The 27,583-nt window shown below is 37.7% G+C and overlaps 2 protein-coding genes across 3 annotated transcripts; both read right to left on the bottom strand.

Annotated features, from left to right (window-relative positions):
* Window positions 1–10,637: 10,637 nt before the first annotated feature.
* LOC116204672 (transport inhibitor response 1-like protein) lies at window positions 10,638–14,580 on the bottom strand. The gene is made up of 4 exons (XM_031536868.1): window positions 13,850–14,580; window positions 13,354–13,515; window positions 12,462–12,969; window positions 10,638–12,129 (listed from the first exon to the last, which is right to left on the bottom strand). Exons 1-4 carry the CDS (start codon window positions 14,215–14,217, stop codon window positions 11,356–11,358), a joined length of 1,812 nt encoding a protein of 603 aa, XP_031392728.1. The 5' UTR covers window positions 14,218–14,580; the 3' UTR covers window positions 10,638–11,355.
* Window positions 14,581–24,667: 10,087 nt separating this feature from the next.
* LOC116202473 (zinc-finger homeodomain protein 2-like) lies at window positions 24,668–26,816 on the bottom strand. Of its 2 annotated transcripts, XM_031534045.1 has the most exons (2): window positions 25,606–26,816; window positions 24,668–24,868 (listed from the first exon to the last, which is right to left on the bottom strand). In XM_031534045.1, exons 1-2 carry the CDS (start codon window positions 26,381–26,383, stop codon window positions 24,849–24,851), a joined length of 798 nt encoding a protein of 265 aa, XP_031389905.1. In that variant the 5' UTR covers window positions 26,384–26,816; the 3' UTR covers window positions 24,668–24,848. The 2 variants fall into 2 exon arrangements, with proteins under 2 accessions (XP_031389905.1, XP_031389904.1); XM_031534044.1 differs by lacking the exon at window positions 24,668–24,868 and having other exon boundaries at window positions 25,197–26,808.
* Window positions 26,817–27,583: the final 767 nt, after the last annotated feature.

Genomic DNA, 27,583 nt, shown 5'->3' on the forward strand with positions numbered 1-27,583 from the left:
ATCTCACGACGAGAGTACGCGATGGGGCATGATATCAATCGAGGAGAGGAAGAGAGATGGCCATGGATGAGCTGCATAGTGGCCATATTTAAACTAGATGGTATGGATGTGCAATAAGTAGTATATTACCTAGAAGATTGTACCCTTTTTGTGTAGTTTAAGGTACCTCACTGTCAACGATGTATTAGATTTTTCATACGAGGATCATTTCAATAAGCACAGAACTATCGTTTGTTATGAGAACTCATAAGCTTAGTTGGAAATGGTTTCTCAATCACATTATTGATGAGGAGTTTGCGTTGTAATCGATCGATATGGTTACATAAAGGGCAAGTACGTACTTCCGATCGGGAGGTGGGCTGAAAATTAATAGCTTTGAAGTGTATTAATGAGCAACTGATGTGGGCCGAGTGTCTCATGTTTCATCGGAAGGTGGGCTAGGCCAGGAAAATGCCTAGGCTAGCCCCTTTCTTGTGCCTGGACTTATCTGCAGAAATAACAGTAGCTTTAGCATCACCCGAGAATAAAACAAAGCGTGTAAATATAAATTTATTAGGACAAAAAAAAAAAAACTCTTCTAGCCAAAGAAAAGAAATCTTTTTGTATGGGGCGGGGGGGAGAAGAACTCTCGAACATCATGCATTGTAAGGTCACTTAAACTGAGGGCATCAACAACAAAAACTTTACTGCCTAAATTATATGAAAAGTTTGATGTTATCACCCCTTCATAAATGGAAAGAATTAGGTTTCTTTTTCGGCTATAGGAAAGAATTAGGTTTTATAGACCGCACAATTATTATAGTTCGATACTACCTTCTTGTCCGCGATACCATATATTAACATGATATGTCACAATTGGTGCATGGAAACATTGCACGTATTCATCTCTCTTCCGTCCCATGGCCGTTGTCCAAATCCGGTTTTATGCATTAGAGACAATACTCGATCGAAAAACAATTAGGAATATTGGTGGATACATATATACCCTTTTCGATATGGAGAGGATAAATTTTGAAAAAAAATTGCTATTTTCCATGACCAGTGAGATGTGATGGCTTTAGGTAAGTTACAATTGGGAGGAGGGAGATGTGATATCTGATCACACTGACCAGACAAAAACAAATTGACGACATAACATTGGAGTTACACTTTTGATATTTCAGTTTAAATTGTCAGTGTTTCAAGTCAAGTTTTAGTACATTTACTTTTTATGAATGTATAAAGTATTAAATACTTGAATTAAAATACTAATTAAATACTTAAACTGAAAGCAGAAGTAAAAAATAATCATACTCATTATGAGTACTAAAAGTACTAAACATTTCAACTTAACACTTGAAATGAAAGTATTAAATATGTCACCGTGATTAATGTTAAACGGACCCAACAAGGCAAGAACTATGAATGAAGAGAATTGAAAGAAAGAACTTAAAAGAGAAAATTCTGCCAAAATTTCTTTTTCAGAGTCCTTTTTTGACCAACAAATAATGAAAGCTTAATCTGTCCGCTTCCCCTCCATGGAAATGCAACGCACCTATCGGACACGTTCTTTTCTGGAGGGCCACAATTGATGCAATCGAAAAATATGACCACTCCAAATCCAACTTTCTTTTTTCATAAAGGGTGGAGTTTCTTTAGTTTCGATGAGTGAATTTCATCAGATCATGCTATTAAGCATGAGATATCTTTGAAAGTAATCAAATGATTATATATTTTCATTATTTCAAGGCCATAACTATTTCAACGATATCCGGAAGCTATGATATAATTTGTCATATATTTTCGATTAAGAGAACATTAGAAAACTTTGATAGACCAAATAAAATAAAAATCTGAAAATCCTACGATCGCTTTGACGATTTTAAACCATTTAGATATTTTGAAAAAAATCATAACGGCATATAATCATTGCATAATTTCCCGAATTGAATTGATCTTCTTTTGGTGTAGTTCTCGGCCCTAGAATTTCAAAAGCTGTGACAATTTACCTGGGAAGCTGATTTCAAAGTTGGCATTATTGACAGGACATATGACCAAACATGGAATTAATCCTCTGGTCGAAATTAAATGCGGCCCATAGAAGGGGCCATTGGAAGTCGACCAAGGAAATTCTCAATTTGTGGTGCAAATAATGGGAGCATCGATTTGCAATGCAATTTGCATTAATTTGATCCTCCATATAAGCACGTCTTCCGTTACGTATATATGAAACATACATAATATTTAACACTCATATTTTTCCAATAAATAATTTTTTGTTGGGATGTTCAATCTTTTCTTTTTTGAGCAACTGAGATGTTGGATTAATTCTTGAGATGTGATACTGTTAAAAATCTCAACGATACTCATCGAAATTTTGGGATGATATTTTTATATATAAGAGCAAGTGTTTGGGTGCGGGTCTATTTTGGAATTTGTCTTTTGAAAATGCGTATTGTTGATTCTAGACCGTTAAATTTTGACAATGTACTTCAATACTATGTTAAGTTTGAGTATTCCCACTACAAGAAATTTCATTTATTATGACAAAATCTCTTGCCACAGATATATGTTTGTCAAAAGAAACAATTATATAGTGATAAAAGATAATTTTGTCACAATAATTGTCTAATCGTGACAAAAAACAATTTGTCATTTCATTTTGTCACAAATAATATACTTACGGTGACAATGTTATTTTATCACGATAGTTTATCAAGATTGTCTTGGCTGACAATTCGTTACGATTCATAGTTGTAATATTGTGACAAACTTATTTCATTGCTATAACTTTATCACAAAAAAAAATCATATTAGAAAATACAGTGACAAAAATATGTGTCATTAATGACATGCTATATTGTGACAACTGTATTATGTCTCGATAATTTCATTTTTCAACTAATAGCTACAAATTATTTTTCACAATATATAGTATAATTTCTCATGATGAATGATTTTATCAAAAGAATTATTATTTACTTACGAAACATCCTTGATTTTTTTATTTTTAAATAATTTATAATATTCACAAATTCATAATTTTATTATAAATAAGCACTTTCTGGTAAAATGTGATCATCAATAGAATAATTTTAAAATTTTAAAATTTTCCATATTTGTTATCTGCAAAAAATATGCTTAAGTTTAAAATTTTTTTTCAAATAATACGATCTAAATGCATTAATTTTTTAATTTTTTAAACGTATATTTTCCGGTCAATTATTGGAAGAGAATGAAAAATGAGATGAAAGAGCCACTATTTGCTCGTCTACAGGTAAGAGAAACTATGAATATTCTAAGTTAATTTAAGATTTATTATGTATTGCATGTATCTATGATGACTTTAGCTGCAAATTTGATACTGAAATGTGGTAAAACAAGCATATTTATTTTTTTATTGCACTTTTTACTTTGGCTCTGTAGAGTGAATTTCAAATTTCTCTGTCTGAGCCACATGCAAGAGAAGTGGTAGATGCAACAACGGCAGATCGTTATAGGCAATTCAAGCATAATTGCCGCAAGCACGATAGAAAGTTTTTTACCATTGAGGAAGCACGTCAAAATCCTCCTATTGATGTGGAGGAGGCAGATTGGATTCCATTGTGTGAGCATTTCGAGAGTGATGAATTTAAGGTATTTTTTTATCTAGTTTGTATATGTTTTTTTTTTCCTGCCCCTTTGTTTACCATATGGATGCCCTTTTATGCAAGTAAATGTATTTTTTAATGTAGCGTGCTAGCAAGGCAAATACTGCCAATCGGTCGAAGCTTGAAATGAATCATACATCAGGTTCAAAATCATATTGTCAGCGTATGTATGAAATGGTAAGATTGAGGATGAATTTAAAATGTTTTACACTAAATTTAATCAATGAATGATATATCGCATCATTTATAATTATGTGTAGGAAATCTCTGAGGACCCTCGACCGGTGCCTAAAGAAGTCGGTGTGTAATATGATGCTCATCACAAGAAGGCTACTGGCACATGGATCCATCCAAAAGTTCAAGAGAACTATGTATTTCACTCGTACATGAAAATACATTAAAAAGCTTTTTAGAGATATTTATTTGCTCATAGAAGCTGAACCTATTATTTGTATTGTTAGTAATAGTGATACTTTGAATGATACAATATTTTTTCCTTCACAGGAGCAAATGAAGGCTTTGCATGCACAACCAACAGAAAACGACATTCCATTAATAGGAAGAGTGATATTTCAGGAATTTGTGAAGCCAAAATCTGGGTATACTCGTGGACTTGGCTATGATGCGAGGCATCATGCTAGGCCAAGATCAACTTCTCGTTTCCATGCATAAGGTAATGACTCTGAGAGAATCTCGTCAAGTGTTGAAGCAGAAGATTGGAAGTCAACAAGCTCAAATAGAAAGTCAACAAGCTCGGATAGGAATATTGCAGTCATCACATGCCAGTCTGGAAGCCCAAATTCGAGATTTGCTTGGTCGACTTGAAGCAAGAGTCACCTCGCACTGAAATCATTAACGGTAAATAAAAAGCTTCAAATTCTTGTTTTTCTGTTTTTGTCTATCTATTAGCTATATTGGTTAGATTTCAGTTATTCAATGGACATCAATTTCATAGAATAAAGAACGAAGTTGTTTTGTTTGTCCAATAAATTGAATTGGGTTACTGATAAAAATGGATATGCTTGGATTTTTCTATAGGATGGAACTCATAATTTTCTTGACATCCTTCCAAATATTCTCTAACCCTTTTTATTGTTGATCTCCATGCAATTACTTTTTTATTTTATAGCCATTCCGTCATAGCCTCTTGAACCCTCAAAAGCAGCCTTTTTTTCAAAGATAATTGTTCATATTTTTATTTTTCTATGGAGACTTTAACTTTTATCTTGCATTTTGATGATGTAGTCTTGTAGTTTAGATGCCTTATTTATGGATAAGGGCTGTTGTAAGATCTTTGAGCATTACAATCTAATTTTTATGAGTTGTGGCATGATAGCCATCACATAACAGTCTAATTTTTATGAGTAGTGGTATCATAGCCATCGCATATGTATTATTTTTAAATTACAATATGCTGATTGAATTTTATGTTTTGTATTTTGTAGATGAAAGTGCATTTGGACAATGGGAGGCGCATGACTCATCACATGAATGGTTTCTAGAAAGATCATCACTATATTTTATGATGTTTTCTTTTAATTTCTAAGTTCAAGTAGAAGTAGTTCTCTTCTTAGACTTGTAATTTGGAATTTCTTTGACATTTTAATATTATAACTTTGGATTAATGGGTTAATATCTATTTGGTGCCCTTTATTCTAGTTGAAAATGTTTGTATTGCTTTCGTTTTTCACTAATTTTGTATGTCCAATTTGGCCTATGATTACAGTATTGAATAAAAATAACATTCGTCAAATTAACTGTGTGAATTATAGACAAAATAATAATGATGAAAGAATTCGTCAATCATGACGAAAAAATTCATGAAAAGAGGAATTTAATTTTATTAATTATTCCTATTTACGAATTTTTAATTTTATTTTTTTTATTTTGACGAATATTTCGTCATGTATATTATCACGAGATATTTCATTCGAAAATTAAAGATCGATTTTTTATGACAAACGACATTTATTGCAACGAAATTATCTTAACATTGTGACATTTCATTTTGTCGCGATAAAATGATTTATAACTACAAAATTTAACTTTGTCACAATATGTTATATGATATTGTCATAAAGTAATATTTTGTCACAACAAACTTATTAAGATGAGATTATTTTAACGAAAACCGTGACAAAAAAAATTTGTCACGAGAAACATTTGGTGATAAATACCGACCATATTTTGACAAAATATTTTGTAGTAATAAGCTAATATTCTTGTAGTGTCCTAAAAGTCTTTAAAAAATTGATACGCGGAATAATTTACATATATCATAGGATACAGTTAAGAACGTGGGTGTCCTTGTATGATATGATTTCATTGAAAGAGGGTTTTGAATCTTAGCCTTAGGACAAATCATAGATCATGGTGATATTGATGGTACGTTTTCTAATCCAAGGGGCATGCACACCTATCAATAATGCCTTATGGATTAGTACGAAAAAAACAACATCTTATGTTGTGGGGCTCTTAAGCCATCTCTTCAAATTTCAAGATCAAATTATGGTGTCCAACAAACGAAAATGTAATTGAAGAAAATGATCGGAGGGCTCGAGATGATGTGAGGACCCCTACATCTGATCTAGAACATACACTAAGTTGTTACAAAATTCAATTAAACCCCACCCACTTGAAGGGCCCTTATAATTTTGAATTCATATAAAATTAATAATTTTTTTCTTCTTTTTTTGGTGATATTGTTTGCATATATATATATGGTATTCTAATTTATTAATTGAGTTGCGAAGGAAATTGAGCTAATTTGTTGGTGTGCTTGTGAATCAATCCGACGGAGGAATGGTCATGGACTCATGATGATTATTTTATTATTATTATTATTAATCAATTCTCTTCGAAAAATTGGTGAAATTATTTGATATAAAGTATTAATTCTTAGAATCGCGATTATGCAAGCTGGTACAAGGCAATTTCTCAAGGAAATTCTTAGTTTGATCCGACCTGACTGAATGGTGGTGATATAACATGTTCACATGGGAGGAAATAGATATGTCAACTGGCTAGCAAATTATGCGCTCACGCTTCTTATCGGTATTCATCGGTTGGGTAGTGGCCCTAGACTGGATTTTGTGCTCTTTAGTGATATTGTAAGGGCCAACATGTCTCGTTTTTTGAATTGCTTGATCATATTTTTTAATGCAACTGGGCCAAGGCCCCCTAATTCGCTAAAAAAAAGTATTAATTCTAACCAACATGAGTTAGTTCTAGTGATTCTACGTTTGTTCTCTATAAGTAAGGTATCGGGTACGAGTTTTATAAATGGAGAAAATTCATTCTAAAATAGTTTTACCTCTTATTAAGTCGACCGGACTCGAACTGAATTGATCGGGATTTGTTGAGTTTTCGAAAATCATGATTAATACTGAAAAAAGTATTAAATCTTAGTAAAAGAAAAAGGGAGCAAAAAGGAGGAATCCATGAAAATGAAATTGATGATAAATGTAAGTGCGGTGGGTGTCATATACTTTAGTGGTTGACCTCGTGCTTAGTTCAGCCATGAATGTGCTTAACAGTTAACAGGCAATCTATAATTATAAACACACATATATATAAAGATACTTTTGACTATATTATTACAGATAAAAATTCTTTTCTAAAAAGGTGTAATGCAATGACGCATACTCTTATCTAATAATCAAGATTTTTTATATTCGAAATTCAATGAGACTATCCGTATCCGTTTATTAGCTATTAGGATTTATATTATACTAGGCCAACATGCCTTCATTGTAATAAAAAAAATCTTTTAGTTTTTTAATCCCAAAAAAAAAATCTTTTATTTTCCATTTCGTGTCTAGCTGTGCATGGAATGATAAAAGTAATTAGGGCTGCTCAAGGTGCACTGTATTTTAAGTTTGGTTATTTATATATATATATATATACACATATATATAGGTGCCCCATGTTTTTGAAATCTATTCATTTTTTAAGGATATTAATTTAAAAAAATAACCAAAAAATACATTTACCCGGCAAATAAACTAATCTAAAACTAAAAATTTTGTTTCCGATAGTCGTCAAGAATCTTGCACCAAACACGTAATGAATTGGGATCTGACTGAGCCGACCGAGGAGATTATAAAAACTCGAAACATTATTATAAGTGTAGGTAAATTAATCGATAAGTAGAAACGAAAAGATCCTCACAAACTATAAGGGCCTGTTTGGTTTCGCAATTGTATTTTAGAATCACAATTCTAATTTAATTCTACCTATTACAAAACAAAATAACTCATACAAAGTCAAAGAGTGGGTCCCATTTTTATCACTTTTTCCCACAACAAAACAACATAACTCATACAAAGTCAAAGGGTGGGCCCCATTTATACCACTTAAAATCAAAATCAAAATCAAAATCTGATTTTAAAATCCTACTAAGAAACCAAACACCACCTAACACTCACAAATTAAATTATATAATTACAATTTCAGATGTTTGTGCTACTTTTTACTTAAGCGCCTGTCTTCCTCCCATTCGGCCGATAATTAGATACTTAAATATAATATTTTTCCAATAAATTCATCTAAATAATAATATATAATTTATTTAAAGAGAAGCTCTATTTACTAAATCCATGAGATTATGTGGCATTTAATTTAATAAAATTATATTATGTACTGAAAAGCCTTTTATGTATCCCAACCCCCATACCACCCACGTGGCCCACCATTTTTCCCGGGCTGTGGGGCCCACTCCGCCTTACTCAGTGGGGCCATTTGTGGTGGCCCTCTCTCTTCTTTTCATAAGCTTGGGGTTGGATGGACACATTGGATAGCCCCCTTCTCTTCTATATCGGCCGGGCATATATTTGACCACACCATTATATAGTCAGTAATAAATACGATCTTGATACTCCAATGGTAACATCAATATGCGAAGCGAATATGAAATTCACCTCATAGGTTAACACCAGAATTTGCGAACTGAAACTTATAAGACTCAAAGACATCGAGCTCCGCATTCGGAGATTTGATAATTTGTGCCAATCTCACATTTCCATTATCTAGCAAATCTGCACTTATCCTCAATATTTTGGTATAGTTTGCGGCTGATGTGAATGAGAGATTATAGACATTGCATGCGAGTGCGATATGGGAAACTGGAGAGGTTAACAAAAAATTCTGGATTAAATCTGCTACAAGATAATTTATTGTCTTTTCATTATATTTTACGAGTTAAAAGTAGACAAATGAACTACCTTAGAACGGTTTGAAAAATTAATAAATGACACTTGAGATGCAATATAAGCCAAAATTATTTGTATAAGAGAAAGGGGATGTAGTGTATACCAAATAACCAAAAAGTTCGAAGTCCGAATTTTATTATCGGGACTAAGGTGTCCTTTTATTTTAATTTTTGTTTTCTCATATTAAGTTTATAAGTCTCTTATCTTATTTAATGAAAAAAAAAACTTGCATAACACCTATCACAAATATAATAAATTTGATCGCGATTAATTTATAACCAATTTTAAGTTGCCCATAGTTTCAAGATGCTACACCAAACAATAATCTGCTTTAAAAAAATTATAAAACCTCTTACCATAGTCTCAAAATACACATCAAAAGCTTCAGATTGAAAACAAGAACAAGAATAATTCCTTAATTTTTTTTTCTTATTTTCCTTGTCGGTTTTTTTTTTCTCTTTGTTATACCCTTTGATAGGCAAATGATGGGATAATTCTGTTCGTTTGGCAGACAAAGTTGGATGTGCTGACCAAACTTGTGGATTTGGTCTTTGATTGATTCAATCAAGGCCGTCAGATGAATTCAAGTAGTTAAACAGGTCCTTCAGGGAAGGGGCATTTGCCGAATCAGACGGCTGAGACTGATAGGTTCCAAATCCTCGTCTCTGAATGAGGTCACAACGTATTCTTTCATCCATTTCATGAGATTTTGTTCAAAAAAGATCGCGGCTTTACATTGCATCCACCCACCAACAACCTCATCCAACATCCTATGCATTGCCTCTTTAAATGATTCCATTTTGCGACCTAATCTAGAATACAATTCGATGCGGTATCTTTAATTCGCAGTTTATATAGCAGTTTAATAAAAGAGTGATCAGTGAAGTAGAAAAATATAACAAACATGACGAATTTTTTTAAATTTTATGTCGGTTACTGGTGACCAAATAAGTTTAACTATAATAAACAAGACATATATAGTATGCTCTTGTTTATCTAGTAATTGAAATTTCTATTAGTTCGCTTACAACAAAAGAGATTTCATCATACCATATGATATGAAACTCATCGGTCGAGTCGCTTTGGATTTATTGATCCAAACAAGGGGGGGGTGGGTTTAGTGAGAAGCACAGTGCAAGTAAGAAAAGCTTTGTGTGTACAGTCAGATCCCATCTTTTGTTGATAAGTTTAAAGGCAGACAGTCGCCCATTTTCTCCTCCAATTATAAGCCAAGTCCTGGGGATATGACATATCATTGCATCCCTCAACATTTTTAATATTATTTTTTGTGCATTAATGGCCTTTACCAAAATTATATATATATATATATATATATATGAAAGAAACAAAATAATTTGGTCAAACCATCAAGTATCCAAATTATAACATATTCAAGTACCAAAACTATTTACTTTCAAGTAGTATTTACTTATTCAGATTCAGAATTGAATAACGACCATTTGCAGCAATATGCTAACATTAACTGATGTCTTGAAGCTTTGTCTAGCCAGATAAACCGACTGATGTGGAGTCATCGCCGCAACGACAACAACAGGAAGGCAGGACGCAAAACATGTTCTTGTGCAACACTTCCCTGCGCATCTCATTAAACTCGGTCTTTGCACCTATAGAACAGACCGAAAAGAGATTTACCTCTTTACTAGTAGTAGCAGCAGTAGTACAACATAAGGGACGGGGTTCGTTCAATACTTTCTAGCTCTCGTGCGGCCGAGCAATAACTCACCGAATATTTGCTCCTTTTTCAACTTATAGCAGCATATCAAAATGATGGTAGTAGTAGTAGTAATAATAATAATAATAACAACAATGATAATGGTGAATATGCAACAGGGGTAAATTCAATTGTCAGGTGCTTCTACAACACCACATCAGAGGAAAGGAACTATGCATCTTATTTCCAGAAACCGAAAGCGAGAGACCAGAGGGACTGAGATGTACATGCGCATTGCGTCCCGGGCAACTAGTCTAATTAAGCTACCGCTGTCTAACACTTTGAATCAGATGATCAAATCAGCTATCGTCTCAATCCCTCTGGCTCTAACCTCTTAGCTGAATATGTAGCTTAGCTTCCAGAATCATGAATTTATGGAAGACCACAGCCTTCTTCCTCCCAAAAGATGGTTATCCATGTAGAAAGTTGATGCATTGTCGACAATTAACCCGAGAAAAGAAAATTCCTTCTCCTATCGCCTCCACTAGCATCCTTCTCGAGGGAGAAGCGAATAAGAAAGCCAAACACGGAAGAAAATAACACAGTAGCTGTCTAAGAGCGCACGCGATCTATCTGCCTCCACTTTCTTCAAGAAGCCCCCCATCCTATAGCTCCGCTATTATTCATCCAGTCGCAACAGCCCAAGCCACCAAGCAGCAAAAGGGATTCCATTGCTCGACAACATGAATCTCTTGTGGCTTAATCATGAAGAATTACTGCCCCAACTCATCTTCCTCAATTCTCCATAGTGAACTCAAGAAAATTTTCGCTTATGGTAAACTGTCTACAAGATTGTCACTGATTCAGGAGCATCGTTCCTTGTCTGTTCAAGGGACCTGTACATGTAGAGCACACTGAAGTTGTTATTGTCTTCTTCAACAAATGGTGCGTCTTCCTCCTCATACCTGAGCAGCTCTACAACCAAATGGGGCATCGACCGGGCAATCTCTTGACATCCCAGCCTAGAAACCCTGCAAGAAGACATCCAAAGGAAACGCATGTTGTAGTAGCGGTGAGCCCCAGCCCACAGGGCTTCATCCCCAAATGGACTGTCCCTGATCTCAAGCTTCTGCAGTCTTGGGCAACCCTCGAGGACGTACCTCAGGCCCATGTCGCTGTCCCCAGCAAAGGCCACTGATAAGGTTCGGACCAATTTCCCATACTGTCCTATGTACGAGAAGGCCTTGTCCGTGAGAAGGCCTGAGACAGCAAGACGGGTCAGCTTCCGACAGTTTTTGACAATTGCCCCAAAACCCTCATCCATAGGCTTGCGCGTCACATGATCGGGCTGGTGACGACCCATTATACAGAGGCGGAAGACCACGAGATCCGGGCAGTTCCTTGACATAGCTATAACGGCCTCATTGGTCATCCGCTGGCAGAAGTAGAGGATCGACTGGAGCTTTCTACAGCCCTCGGATATGGCCTGCAGGCCCACTTCAGAGACAGGTCCCTCAATATCCTCATCAGGGTGGACAGGGAAGACCCTTAGCTCACGCAGGTCCTTGCATGATGCTGCCACTGCCTGAAGTCCCTCGTCACATACAGTATCAAGGAGCTGCATTCAGTGAAAGAAAGAAACAGCATGAGCAACACTATGATAATGGCCGAAAACATTCGCCTTGGTCATGTCTGTTATGGGTTTATTTGAGAATATCTTTCATTTGAGGTAGCAAGAACTTGTCTTTGCTTCCTAAAATAATTATTCAAAAGGAACTCTATTTGGTTTCGAGTATAGTCCCATCTTGCGGTTTACTGGCACAAAAAGGTATTAAAGATCCCCCTCAATTTCCGTCGGAAAGAAAACCAAACAAACAAATGTTAAACAGAAACTGTTCTCTTTAACAAAACAATGACCTAAGCTACAAGAGTTGGAATGGAAATACATACCCACAAGTTTTGGAGCTTATGGCAATGCACGATGACCGACCTGAACTGCTGGGGATTGATATTTGTATAGCTAAAGTTCAGAGACGTGAGATTCGCACACACGGGGTAGATTGAAGGCAGGTATTCAGGCATGACCTCCTTAAAGCCAGAGAGACAGACAAGGGACTTGCAAGCGGCAAAAGCTGAGTGATAATCTAAATCCTGATTATCATCCAGATGTTGGATATTCTCGGATTGACTGAAAGAGCCTGTTCCAAGATGGGTCAGCTGTGGGGCCTTGATCAGCAGCTGATAGAGCTGCCTGATAGAGACGTAGCGATTTAGCCTCAGTTTCTTCAATGAAGGAGACCGAGCAACGAGCCCCTCAAGAGCCTCAAAATTGATTTCACATTCCACGCAGTCAAAGGTAAGAGACTCCAGAGGGGTCTCCCCCTCAGGGAAGCTAGATATCCAGTCCATCGCGTCATCTATGACCTCAGTGTCGCTCAAATCAAGCACCCTGAGTTGCCTGTTAAACGAATGTTAGAATGCGGACAACGCAATCAATTTCATGGGCAGGCTCAGAAAAAATTCAACTTTGAAGCAAAATCCATAAATAAAATCTGGAAATCACATATCAAATTGCAATTTATAGGAAAATGCCAATGTGAAGTCCAACACAAGAAATTTTGACCCTTATTTAGGAAGAAATTTGAAACCGGACAAGGAAAAACAATCCATTTTTTTCCTGCAAAATTAGCTGAAAAGGATAGGGATCTAGACATATCCTCAGAATTTCTCCCGTTCCAGACATAAGCCTAATTCTCGATAGACAGACGGCCACGATCTCCTAGTCCTGTCCTGCTTTGTAATAAACCAAACAATCACGATGAGAAACACGAAACAAACATACCTGCACTTGCTAGCTATTTCAGAGAGACCTTTAGTGCCGAAACCTTCACAGAAGACAAGCTCAAGCTCCTTGAATTGACGGAAAGAGTCCGCAAGGAGAGCGAGATCATCGTTCGTTAAAGACATTCGTTTCAAGTAAACCTTCTCGAGCCACGGATACGCCCTGTGGGTATGACCACGGATCAAACAATGGAGATGTCATATTTTAATCTTAACAACCGATAAAAAAAAAGGAATTCGAATGATGTAAATCACCCAGATCCAAATATTGCAATCCAAAAGCCAAATACCACCAAGACCAATAGTCTCAGCTCAGACGGTCTGCATCACTAAAAAAAAAAAAAAACAACCACCGCCCGAAAACAAAAATTATGAAAACGGAAATTTTGTTTTTGTAACGGAAAAGACAACAAAAAATCCGACCGTAAAGATCCTTTCCGGTCAATCTAACGAAAATGTTTTCTGAATAAATATCACAAACAAATTGAAGGGAGTACCTCGACATGGCGGAGACCCAGGGGCGGAAGTGGGCGCCCCAGTTGCGGGGCATGAGGTTGAAGTCGGCGAACCGGGGCCGGCCCTTGATGTAGATCGACTCGACACGGGGGAAGCGGGCGGTTGCGCGTGCAGGGGAGACGGCGTAGCAGTTCCCGATGAAGAGCTCGGAGCGGGTGAGGGCCTCGGCGCGGTGCCACGACTGGCACACCAGGGAGGCCGAGTTCCGGTCCTGGCGGCAGGTCAGGAACTGGAGAACGGTCTCCAGGACGGTATCGAGTACCTGGTCCGGCGGATCCGACCCGCGCAGGGGTTGATGATCGCCGTCTTCCTCCGCCATCTCAGCTAGTGGGTGGTGGTTGTCTCCCATTCAAGGAAGTGACAGCGTGGGGGGAATTTACTGGGTTGGGGGGGTTATGGTTGAGCTATTGATCTATGGATCTGTTGGAAGCTCGGATCTTGATTTGGCCTTAGAGAGAGAGAAACACAGACGACGGAAGATAGAGAGAGAGAAGTGATCAGTTATCAGTGATGAAGGCAGTGGCTCTGTTTCTTCTGGGCATTGGGATTCTCTCTCTCTCTCTCTCTCTTCCCCACCCACCCTCCTCCTTCCTCTTCCAATTTCTCTCTCTACCCTACTCTGTGCTCTGTGTTCTCTCTTTCTCTGTCTTCCTTCTAAGTGGACTATCCAATGGCTCTCCCTTCTTCCTCCTCTTCCTCCTCCTTACTCACTCTGCTCCATTATTGATGGGGAGTTTATCTTTTCCTTTTTTCTTTATTTCTCCTTTTTGCTGCTGAGCTGCTCCTCCTCCTCCTTCCTCCTATGCCTTTTTTTTTTTTAAGGGTCTTTTCTTGCATCATATCATATGTTACTGTTCAGCATTATTCTCCACAAATTAATTTTCTCTTCCCAAAGTAATTATAAGATAATTTATCCAAATTATCATATAATTTATAAGACAATTTACCCAAATCTACCTCCTCCACCACTGCCTCAGATTTGCTGCAGAGATGGAGGGTAGTGCTCCTCTTCCCTATCACCGGAGAGGATTGTCATGCCGAATTAGCTGATCCAAGTCCGACGTGTTCGACCCGGTCCTGAACTATCATTCAGCGCTCGACCCAATTGCCATCTGCTCTGAACCGACCCGCCTGACTCCACTTGTCATTTTTCCGACCTGGCTGCAATCAGCTTGACCCGACTAGCAAACCTCCCGATCTGTCTGAATCTCCCCTAGATGGCGGGTTCTATTCTGTGAATAACTGCCATCACACATGCAACGGATTTCTAGAGGTTGATAATATTCACACCATCTAAATGGATTTTTGCAATTGTATCTAGATTCAATTGATTTGTTTTAGTTGCATATTATCTTTATTTGTAGCGATTTAGGCGAACATGTTGTATTACTGTCTCTGTAATGTACCCTCTTAAACTTTTTTCCCCTTGTATCCATTTTTGTGATCAACGGACATTTATTGATTTTCGAGCAAAAAAAAATGATAATTTACCCAAATCACACAATATTTCATCTGCATCGTACAAAGTGCTACATCTTACGCATACATTTTTATCCGTTGTATATTCTTCATTACCCTTAGACTTCGAGTAAAAGAGGAAATATACTATACATGGGGAAGGTCTAAAACACAATCACTTCAAAAGTAATTACACCATGCATGCAAGTAAATTTTTTAAAGTTATAGTAAAGTAGTTCAAATTTGAATAAATACACGGCTTTCGAGTGAATTACACGTAATATAAAAAATTAGTTAGGGACACTTGAAGTAAATTACATGGATATTTATGAGGTTTTACTTACATCATTAGTAAATTACAAGGACTTTAAGGAAATTTTACTTAAACTTTTAGTAAAATATTTGAGTGCACCATAACACTATTTTTAGTGATTGCGTGGTAGAATCTCCCCTATATATAATACAAAATCAAATAGTGTTGAGAAAGGGAGAAGCAGAACTAGTGCGATGGCAAACGCCTGAGTTTGGTAAAAATTAAATTCTCATAGTAAGATTATTCATATCATTTTTATTAAATGTTATGTTTCCTTGTCCTTGAAACAAATCCATAATGAGTCTCTCTTGTAATTATAAATAAATATATATATATATATATCAACTAGCATCGACCCTTGTTAACGGGGAGCGCTTTGTACAGTTTGAAGTTCTGTTGACGCTTTAGTCAGTCTACTATGGTTGACTACCATATGATCAATGTAACATACATCTTGAAATTCTAAAGTTGCTCTTTTAGCTGGTGATCATATGAGCTGGGCCAGCTACATTCATAAAAGATGTCATTTTCAATTGAATTTAAAGGAGTACGAAAACAAAAACGGAATTCTTCTGCCAAGAGCTTGAGCAGAAGAAAAATGATTATGATAAAATGGGAAGAAGTACATTGCTTTTATTTCCTAGTTATTATACTCACTACTTGTTAATTGATCTAGACTGTCATATACCAGAAACAAATATGATCATAACATTGCTCTTCCTGCAAGTTCGAGTTTAGGTAATTGGATCCATTGGGATTATGAAGATTAATTAGCCAGAGACTCCGGTTTATGTTAGGCAGCTCTTAAATCTTATATGCATGAAGTATGTTTTTACAATAAAGTCTAGAGAATTTGTCCGGTCGATCGTACGTGCAGGTGAAATCACCGAACACGATGATGACGAAATTCCCAACTTAATTCTCCTTCCTTTTTGATTTTTTTTTTTAGCTTTTCGCTATTAGGCTACTTATCTTTTCTTGGGCATTCCTTTAGTCTTTATGCGAAACTTACTCCAAATCCATATTAAAGTGGTGTTTGATAAATTAAATGCTTAAAAATTAAAGTATTTAATTAGTTAATGGAAGAAATGTATAGGAAGGAGGAATGAATGAATAAAGATGAAAAAAGTTTTGTGAGAGATAAAGAGTACTAATAAATGAATAATTAATTATTTTATTAAGTCAAAATTTTTTACTTTTTCATTATCTCTCATCTTTTTCACTTTTTTACATTCATTTTTTCTCATAACTAACTTGTAAATAACTTTTAAGTACTTATTTAATTAAATTAAAATAAATATATCCTAAGAAGAAAATCTCGATTATCAGGCTTTTTTGATTAATTAAAACGACCCATTTTAATTGCTTTCCAATGATTTATGGGACGAAGGCACACAACCTTTTCTCCCAAATGGATTGTTTTTTTCTCTCTCTTTCTCTTTGTTCCTTTTCCTTTAAGAAGTGATACTTCCATTGAAAGTCAACAGGTCATTTACTTAAAAATTTTACTTATCCGTCATCTCTATTTTTTACGAGCCATTAAGATATTTACTATGCAGGCCCTAATGAATATGGAAGCATGATTAACTTCAAAAGGACCATTATTGGCATGATTTTCGTTTCTTATTACCCAAAATGTTATACATTCTAATCTTGATGCCAAAGAATTAAAGGAAATCAACAATAGTGGAACCAATGATGATGCATTATTTTCAACGAAAACTACCTCCATAACCATGAGAAAAAACATTCAATCGACAAGAAAAAAGAAAAGGAAAACCAAAACGCAAAAAATTAAAATTAATTTCAGTTAATCTTGAAAGATAATAAAATTTTTTCGGAAAAATGACTCAAACCGTTAACTTATGTAAGTTGTTTTCCTGAACCATGACCATTGCTATATCAATCAAACTTTTGCTGCCACCGGCACCTAGCTAGAGCTGCGGTGAGGGCCGCCATTGCGCTGGCCCGTGCATCAGCGAGATCGTCCCACAAACACCATTTAAACGCTAAATAACTAGTTTTGTTTATTAATGCCAAATACCCGAAATGTATTATTTTTCAAAGAAATATATCTTCGCAAGCAACAAACGGATGGGTCGGAAATAATAAGTACCAATACATGCATAATGGGCTGGACTTCATCTTTCATCATCGTTTGAAGTTTTGGAACAAAATTAGCTGGGTAGGATTTCAGTTTCTAATAGCAAATCTCGAGCCCAAGGCCCACTTCTTCTCTCTTAATTATCTTTACAAGAAGTATGTCTTGATTTAAACTGAATATCACAAATAAAACCACATGTTATATTTGATGTTTGTCGTACCACCATTGCGCCTCATCCGCCGTAGCTATCGACCATCTGGTTCTGAGTTTGCAATCGATGCATTTACCATTTCACTAGTAGCTATATCTTACCGGAAATCGAAAGTTTTAGCAGTTATTGTTATTCGACTTTGGAAACCATTTCATTGTAACATTTACATGCTTAGATTTTCGAACGTGGGTGCTAATATAAGACTATTCAAAACCAATCGAGAAACAAGTTGTTAAACCATTCCGCGCGGCACTTACTGTCTTCGTGGAACACTTATCTTTTTCTCTCTCTCTCGGATCCCACGGAGACCTTGCTCAAAGTGTTTCTCCGGATACCCGAAAACATTTGGACAAAAACCCAAACTAGATCTATTTTAAGACGAGTAGATGCTGAATAGAGAGTGAGAGAGCCCTATGACTATGAATTCATTGATATAGACTTATCCGAATAGGCCGAATCTATAACGATATATAGTATAGATCGCCAAGGCCAATAGGCCATTCAGTTGCACGTATGATGGCTCTGTGGGCTAAACTACAGAGGCAGAGGGAGCCTGGGCCAAGAGGACCACGGAATCATAGGCCATTCAGTTGCACGTATGATGGCTCTGTGGGCTAAACTACAGAGGCAGAGGGAGCCTGGGCCAAGAGGACCACGGAATCATATAGGCCCAGCTATTATACCAGAAACAAAAGGGCTGGTTAAAATAGAGCGGGGCCCAGATGTGGGGCCTGTCTGAAATCTGGTCAGACCAACTTGCTTGTGTCTCCATCCGTACTTGCAGCATGAAGCTTGAGGCCAGGACCCCACGCGAGTTAAATTAAAACGTCACTTTCCCCTCCCCAATGAGAGAATGGGGCCATCTCCAATTGCAATTAATTAATTAAAACTATAATTTCTTCAACCCCATCAGATATAATTAATATTTTCCCCCTTTATTATTATCTTTTGGAGGAGATCAGAGAGAAACTGAGACAATGTAAACTCTATCAAAATATAATCTTGTATTAGGTCTAATCACGCTAATTAAGAGGATTAGGTCTGGCTAGTTCCACCTTTCTCGCTCGAGAGAATATCAAAAAGAGAGAATAACATTACTTTTATCGAATTTCAGAACCATCGTCCTGAACATACTGTTTCTAAGGAAGAGGAATGAATGGATATATGAGAGGGATTCTGTTATATGCCTGTGTGATGTGTACACATGCATGCATGATGATCTAACTACATATCAATTGATAAAGACCCTACGGGCAAGATTATCATTCCACATGCATGCTGATCTAACTACATATCAATTGATAAAGACCCTACGGGCAAGATTATCATTCCACATTGGAAAATTGCTCGAGTCTACTGTACCGTGTCTGAATGATAAATCCGATGCCGATGAGGGGTTTGAATTGCTTATATGCGTTTAATTAAGTAATAAAAGAAGAAGATTCCCGTAGGCATAAATAGGCCGATCTCCTTTATAATTTTTTCAGGAACAAAGTGTGCATATATATATATATATATATGTGTGTATGTATATGGGTGTGTGTGTATATATATATATATATATATATAGGCATGACTTGCCTAAGGGTTTGGAGCGATAAAGTGACTCTATACGTACATGTGCATATATATTTAGTGGATTCCATTGAGACCATTCTATATCTCTCCAGCTAGCTCTCTATATTTCAGTTTGTGCTCTTGATAATTACCTTCATCAATTTTATGGAATTCTTGATCAGATCTCATCTCAGATTATAGTCGATAGTCATATGATTTCAAGGTTGATTAAGGTAGTTCCACAGAACACATGGCAATTAAATTGTTTGGTTACATTAGGAGTACCCATGAGGACACTTCACGGCATTTATCTCCTTCGTCAAGTTAATACACCGCGCACTTCTTCAGAAATTCCTTTCTCTCTCTCTTTTTTTTTTTCCGGGTAAAAGTAGATTCTATAAATTCATTGCAAAAAAAGATATATGAAAAAATGCTCAGGTAAACATTAAAGAACGGATCTAATAAGTGAAAAATCACCCACAAACAGTACAGATACAATTGCAATTTGCAATCTTGAAACCACTAAATCCTAACGATACTTGCTAGCTAATTTTTCATCACGGACCCGTGGAATCCGGGAAGGGGGAGCACATCCTTAATCCTAAATCCCCGATGAGAAACTACTCTATAATGAAAAAGCCACCACAGAGTAGTAACAGGATGTCCCGGGCCGATATTCATGCGCAAGATCCTCTACGGACCGCAATCAACAGATAGAATCCAATCGACCTATTCCTTAATAACCCAATCCCAGGCTGTCAAACCAAAGAAGGAAACCTCTTTGATTGGTACAGACCAGCGACTACCTCTTGGGGAGCCAAAACTTGCACAAAACCGAGCAAAAAAGGGCTGAGCCACAAAAGGCTAGCACGAGCAGGCGGAAGGTCGGACTAGTCGGTCCATTGGTGCCGTCCTTGATCGTAGGGGCCGGGATGCTGTCGAGAGTAAGGAGGCGGGGAAGCCGCAAAGAATCCGCCACCAGAGGGGAGAAGGAGAGCCGGTCTGATCGGGACTCCGTGAAGGAAGGGAACCAATTACTGAGGCCACCAGCGATGGTTAGGTCCGGTCAGTGGTGCGGACGGGCCGGCCGTTGGGCACCGCCTCTCCCGACCTCAGATCTGCACAGATAGGGAGAGGGCTTGATCACCGGAGGGGAGAGGAGAACCGCGACCACATACTCCACGTCGGAACGGAGAGGAGGAGGGGGAGGCCCGCTGCGAAACTCCAAGGTGCCGTCACCACCATCTTCGCCGTAGATCTGGGGGCAAAGAATCGGCGACGGGACCCAACATCCACGTATGTCGAAACCACCTAAAACCCTACAGACCCACGACCGCTGGAGCCACCTATGCTGCTGGGTCCATCAAACCGAAGGGGAAAAGGAAGGAAAAGAGAAGAGGAAAGAGGCGGCAATCGGGCGTGGGCACTTCTTCAGGAAATTCACAAAGACTTGTCTCAACATATAAATTAGATGATGCACAATTAATACTTTTGTATGGTACTCGAAATGTATCTGGCTAGAAATGTAACATTGATGAAACTCGAACAGTTCTCCCTCTAAACCAACAACATTGAATTCATTTGCATGCCTTATGTTGTAATATATCGTCCAAGTCCGCGGATGATACATAATTCGATCGATTTCAACCTCGATGCAAGTAATCTCCCTATAGTTGGGGGTGTCCTGTTTAATTTCTTTCCTTTGGCCCCAGCTCTTTGCTTTTCAACTTCGAGATGGGGCAGATGTTTCCAAAGGTAAATATATGAAGGAAAAGGTGGAGTAGAGGAGGGTCGAGAGCAACTTAATCTGTCTGCCTAAATAGAGAAAGGGGGATGTGATTGCACCTTATATTATCTCTTTTACAGTGCACAGGAAAATGGCAAAGGTAACCCTAATAAGGCCACTGGTGCTGAGCTGAGAGGCTGAGTAGTGTTTGCAGCCTGCAGAAGCCCATTAACTGTTGTCCCCAACCACCCCACTCACTCACTCACTCACTCACTCACTCACTCAACAGTACTCTCTCTACTTCTCTTTCTGACTAAGATCACCAGATATTTTCGTTCTGCTCTATAAATTGAGATTAATCACGACCATACAGTGGTTTGGTTTTAGCCACGAATATGTCAAGGGTTTCAAAACCTTAGACCGCAGGTGACAATACATGAAACGCAGTCTGACAACCGCATCAAATCTCGTGAAACTATGCACGAGCTGGGTTATGATTTTACACAAGAAAATACTTATAAATTAATGCGTAGCATGCTTTAGGCATTACCGTAAGTTTAATGCTACTTGTCGGAGAGAAACTATTTGTGAATGGAAAATAGTTGAACTGTAATCAGAGACCGAAAATATAAAGCCAAAGGTTGCGCAAGTGTAAATAAAGGTGTGGAATTATATACAAGCTATAGGATGTTGGCATTGACTTTAGGGTAATAATGATAGAACCAGTGACCATATTTTACCAGAAACTTCCTCGTAATCTACAACGCGTCGTATGGGCTCCTACCTTTCATCCCGATTACGTAAATGAATCTTATCTTTGTTGACATATTAATGAGGCCTGTTGAAATTCGTATTCTTATTACAACTATGAGAATGTGTCTCAACGGCAATTTTAACTCCTAAAAGACAGACTTTACCCGCAATGCAAGAATTCGAACATATTGGAAGTATTTTGTGGCCAGAGCCAAACCGAAACTTAAATATGATTAATTTTAAATAATTTTCTAAGAATATTCGTGGTTTCATTAAAAAGAAAGGATTATGTTGTTAAGTATATGTCATCTAAGTTCAGGATAATAAGCTGGAAATTACACTCTCTCTTTTTTTTTTTTTGCTTGCTTGAAGGAATTTACACCATAATTGTGCAACAAAATGGAGAAGGAATGGAATTAAAAATTGAATATAACTATATAAAATCATCTTATTTGATTCTATTCCTTTGTATATTTTCTTTCTACCACATTGACATGATGACCTCCTCAAAGGTTATACAAAGCAAATCCCAGAAGAATGTTACATATTAGAGATAGCCAAGTGGAAATTCTAAGGACATACGTTTATACACGTGACAAGGGGATCATCTATATATATGTACATACATATATAATAGCTGGCATTAAAGATGAGAGTTCAAGGAAGTTATCTCTTCTCCCACCTTGAAGCAATAATTAATCTTCAGGCTGATTGGTGAGAAACATGTAGTATTTTATCGTGGTGCTACCACGTCGTTTGTTGATAGCTACAGGGTCACACAACATTGATCGATATTCATCGCACCCTCGTAATATGTCCCTATACTAACTTGTCAATAGTTTTTGTCTCGAACCCTAAAAATAAAAAACTAATAAAATGAAAAATCAATTACTAAAAATCACAATCGAATAAAAAAAGGGCGTAGTCAGTGGCGCACACCTTTTGCATGCTAATTAAGAGGTTCAACATATATTACAATATCAATAATCAATGAATTCTATTCGATATTAATTGTAAACTTTTGTCAAGAAACCCAAGTCATCGATGAGTTCTTTACGATAATTAACTTTTAAATAAAAAGTGCAGAAAAGGGAAAACTGTGGCAAAACCAGCAGATCAGAAGCCACGAGGGAAATCAGCTGTAGGTGTCAGACCATATTCAATTGTGTTATATCTTTCCCTACCATGGAAGCGGAGACTGAAAGGGAGAGAGAGACCCACATGTCTTTGCCCGACCGAAGATAGCTTAAAAGGCCTCTTTGGATTTCATTTCCCCTCCGACAGCGTCAACCCCTTCCTTAGTATTCCCATTCACTCATTCCCTTACTTTCTCCAACATATACTCCCACTTACCTCGCTGCCTCTCCATTTCCCACGTACTCATCCACTCATATTTGATCCATTTCCCTTTCTTCTTTCATTTCCCGCCACCTAATTACATACCGCGAACTCCCGATTTACGGTCGTTAACGTCGAATTTAATTAACTAATAACCCTTTGAATGGCCTCGCGTCAAGAACCATTGTTTCACAGACATCCCGGTCATCAGCCCGTCTGAGACTTGTACCACCTAAGCACACGTGTCTTAATAATTGATATCACGCGTGGGGATTGGATCCACGCATACCTCTCTGTTACGACTGATTTGAACTCGAGAACTTTTAAGTAATTAACTAATGATCCGTTATATCGCGATAAGCTCCAATGATTTCCATTTTCATCTTCCTCGCTCGAGGTAACTAACATGTGAGGGCAGTCTTTTCAGGCGAAAAGAGGATCTCATCAAAAGTTCTTTTTACCAAGAGTCGTATACGCAAGGGGGATTGCCCGAGCGAATATATTCCATGTGTCCGAGAAAAAGCGACAAAATATTTTTGGAAATATTTTTAATTTGTCATTTTTATTAGTTTCAGGCAAAACAGAAAACCCTTTTGCTCGAATTCAAGAAAACTTCCTAAATTTAATTTATGCTTTTTTTGGGTTAAATAATTTAATTTATGCTTTTCTCCTCATTTTTCCACTATGAATGAATGAGAAATCTTTCCGTAGCCAAATCCACCGGAAATTAAACCCTCTTGAAACTATTGTCATTCATAGACAAATATATATGTGTTGTGTGTGTATACATATTGCCAAAAATTAAAAGCTTACATATATTTGCTCCTCCCAATGCCACCATCACCCAATCGCATTCACCATATCTATCATTTGCTTCTCGATTCTCGATATTCAGCCGATATATTATCGGGCTCCATTTGGCAAGAACAGCTGAAAATTGAAACAGCTTTTCTTTTTTGTTTTTTTTCAATTGACTGTTAATTTGTTCATTTCTTTTATAAGTGGCATTTCTTTTCTTTCGTTTAATTAGTATACATAAAAGGTGCAGATACTGTTCGGAAAAAGGCTTTTCGGAGTTGTCGGCCTTGATCAAGATAAACAAATGTCACAAAATTATTACGGGAAATTCTCGATGTATCCTTCACTTAATTACGCGTCCAAATAGAAGATGAGACTGATTAATTATTAACTTGATGAATGAATAATAATAGAAATTAATTAAGGATAATTTACGGTGCAATTAAGGAAGGGAGGGAGAGGGAATTGTGGGGGAGGGAGGGAAGGAGGCTGGGAGAGGACAGATGTGAGCATGGAAGAGAAGATTAGATGACATAGGAGGTTTGCATGCGAAACACGTTTTAATACCAAAATTTTAATTATCAAAACCAATATTTAGATATATCACAGGAACTGTGATCGATCTTTTACCCCATATCATTAATTCCCGTGATCACATGTGTCAGCATACACTCATAAATTCTTCGCATCATCACCATCTTCCTTCTTCATTGTCCTTTTCTCTAGATCTCAAAGCCCTTACCTTAATTTCCCCAAAAAAAAAAAGCCAACTTAAGCTATTATTCTTTTTTAAAAAAATTAAAAAAAAAACCCAAAACAAAGATGAGCTAGCTAGAAGAGCAAGCAAGAGCTGATCAATTATGGAAATAATTAATAATAAGAAAATGTTGATAATTTGGCATGCCAAGTTGTTGAGCACGTAATTGCCCCATCATCAATGAATTAGCCAGCGTTAGTGGATAGGATATACATATATACAATAGTAGTAGTGATTCTTGTAGCTCCATCCGATTCCATGCATGAACATCTGATTAGGATCTTAATGGAATGTGCAGATCCAAGATATATAATTAACCAGAGACTGATGATAGACTTTAATTATATGGGCACAAAAGCTGATCATCAGGTAAGATGAAGAAGAAGATGAAGAAGATGGAAAATGTTCTTAATTAAACATAGACAAAATTAAAAGATGAACCCTAAATTAAGTGATTAACTCATTGATGACTAAACTAAAAACTAAGCACCCTTAGCTTCTCTGGAGACTGACAAACAAACAAAAGCTTCGATGGATCAGTTGGTGACAATGTCATCTAATCAATTAAGTAATTAATTTAATTTGATCCTGATCTCCTCATCCTAGCTCATCACTCTCTCTCTGTTTTTTTTTTTTTGGGAGGAGATGTCGGGCATTTTGGGTTGGGGGGGAGGAATTCATTAGCTATTAGCTAGCTAAGCTTTATAGATAGGGTTTCTTACCATGAGCGTGCTTGTTGTTGTGCATCCAGACTTTGAGGACCTGTCGCCGGACGCCGGTCTCCGAGCAGAACTGTTCCACCGCCGCCTCGTCGTGCTTCTGAATCCTCCACCCAAGCCTCTCCGCGAACCCCAGCATCCTCTCCTTCTGCTCCGGCGTGAACTTTGTCCTGAACCGCTTCCTCATCATCAGCCCCGCCCCGCCTCCTCCTCCGCTCCCTCCCCCGCCGCTGCTGCTCGGGTTCGATACGTCCTCCAGATCATCCCTCGACGTCGACGGCAGCGCCAGCGGCCTCTGCTGCTGCTGATGCCACGGCGCCGTCAGGTGCAGGTACCCCGCCGGCGTTGACGCCGCCCTGTAGTATGGAGAAAACTGGTGGTGGAGCAGGTGATGAGGGTGGCCGTGGTGGTACACGACCCTTCCCCCGCCCCCGCCCCCGCCCCCTCCTCCTCCCCCTCCCCCGGAGGATTCCGCCTCCTTGCGGTGGAAGTTGCGGTGGCAGCCGCAGGCCGCGCACCGCAGCGCATCCAGGCTGCCCTCCTCGCCTGCGGCCATGAACTCCCCGCAACCGTCCACGGCGCTGGCCCCGATCCCGACAGCGTGGTTCTTGAGGCACTCCCTGTACCGCACGGCCCCGCCCGGCTTGCGGGCGGCGGAACCGCCACCTTCCTCTCCACCCGAGCGGCCAAGAGGGTCGGCGTAACCGCCCTGCGTCGGGAGCTGCACCGGCGGCATCTCCTCCATTTCCTCCTCTTGTTCTTCATGCTCATCGAATTCCATACTTGGTGTTTTCTTTTTATTTCTTCAAGAGTCCTTTTCTCTTTTTGTTGGGGGTGTTTTTTGGAGTAATTAAGGTTTTCCACTAAGAGGGGGTTGTCTGAAATCTTTAGATGGCCGATATGATCTACATGGCCATCACTAAGATAATATCCTTTGTTTTGAACTTATATATAGTAAAACAAATAGTAAAGAATTATATATATATATATATATGATATAATATATATTCTTCGAAAACAATAATATATATAATATATTAACAATATATAGTAGGATGATTTATTTATAAAATAAGTAATTAATTAAATTAAATAATATCTGGAAAATAAAATACAGAGAGAATTAAAAAGCAAAGCTGGGAAGGAGAAGGGGGTAAGAAGAGATAAGAGGGGAAGGGAGAGTGTGGCCATCAATTCCCCTCCTGCAGAAAAGAGGGTGTCTTACTCGAAAGCCTTTCCCCCCTCTTTGCTTTACTTCCCCACCTTTTAATATCTTTTTTTATTAATTTTTTTGGGTGTTAAAACTTGAAAGCTTTGATTTGTCATCCTTTTATCTCTTTATTATATCTGCCCTAAATTGAGTAAGCCCATCTTAGCCCTTGAGGATTCGGGTGGCTTTACCGGTTATGGCCGGTGCAATTACAAAAAGCTTATAGCTGGATTTGTTGTAAGAGCCTTTCAAGTATTTCTATGTGTATGTAGTATCTGTTTGGGCATAATCATATATGTTGGAACTAGAGGCATGAGCATGACTATGTGAGATAATAGATGAAGTAGGAATTAAAGTGCCAAGTCAAACGCGATATCTCAAAACGACCCATTTTCAAACATGGGAATGGGAACAGACTAATTAGTATGCTCATCCAACAATAAATTCTTAAGTTTGTGGCTTCATTGACTTGACTTGGATATATACTTATCACAGAAATGGAAGTAACAACTAGGAAGAAACGCGCTACCCGTCGAATGCGATATCACGGAAGAGTTTCGTAGTCGGGGAAAATAATTCATTATATACTTATACCGACAAAATCAAGGGCATAAGTTGATTTCCAATATTGGGATCCGGGTTTTATTAATTACGGATATGTACGCCATCAAGTAGGCATAAAATTTAACTCGATGTGCACCGTCTAGAAGTAGAAGTAATTTAAAGAGATCACAGCTTACATGCAGTTAGTACTTTATTTTTCTTTTTCTT

This window comes from Punica granatum, chromosome 4 (genome assembly GCF_007655135.1).
Source record: "Punica granatum isolate Tunisia-2019 chromosome 4, ASM765513v2, whole genome shotgun sequence".
NCBI classification, from domain to species: Eukaryota; Viridiplantae; Streptophyta; class Magnoliopsida; order Myrtales; family Lythraceae; genus Punica; species Punica granatum.

Bases quoted from the DNA above. Each gene is read 5' to 3' on its own strand.
- LOC116204672 (XM_031536868.1), bottom strand. From the start codon at position 14,217: ATGGGAGACAACCACCACCCACTAGCTGAGATGGCGGAGGAAGACGGC. The intron at 12,970-13,353 runs GTATGTTTGTTT...TTCGTTTAACAG, and splicing joins GAAATAGCTAGCAAGTGCAG to GCAACTCAGGGTGCTTGATT. The intron at 12,130-12,461 runs GTATGTATTTCC...CACTGAATGCAG, and splicing joins ATAAGCTCCAAAACTTGTGG to CTCCTTGATACTGTATGTGA.
- LOC116202473 (XM_031534045.1), bottom strand. From the start codon at position 26,383: ATGGAATTCGATGAGCATGAAGAACAAGAGGAGGAAATGGAGGAGATG. The intron at 24,869-25,605 runs GTAAGAAACCCT...GGGGAAATTAAG, and splicing joins CAACAACAAGCACGCTCATG to GTAAGGGCTTTGAGATCTAG.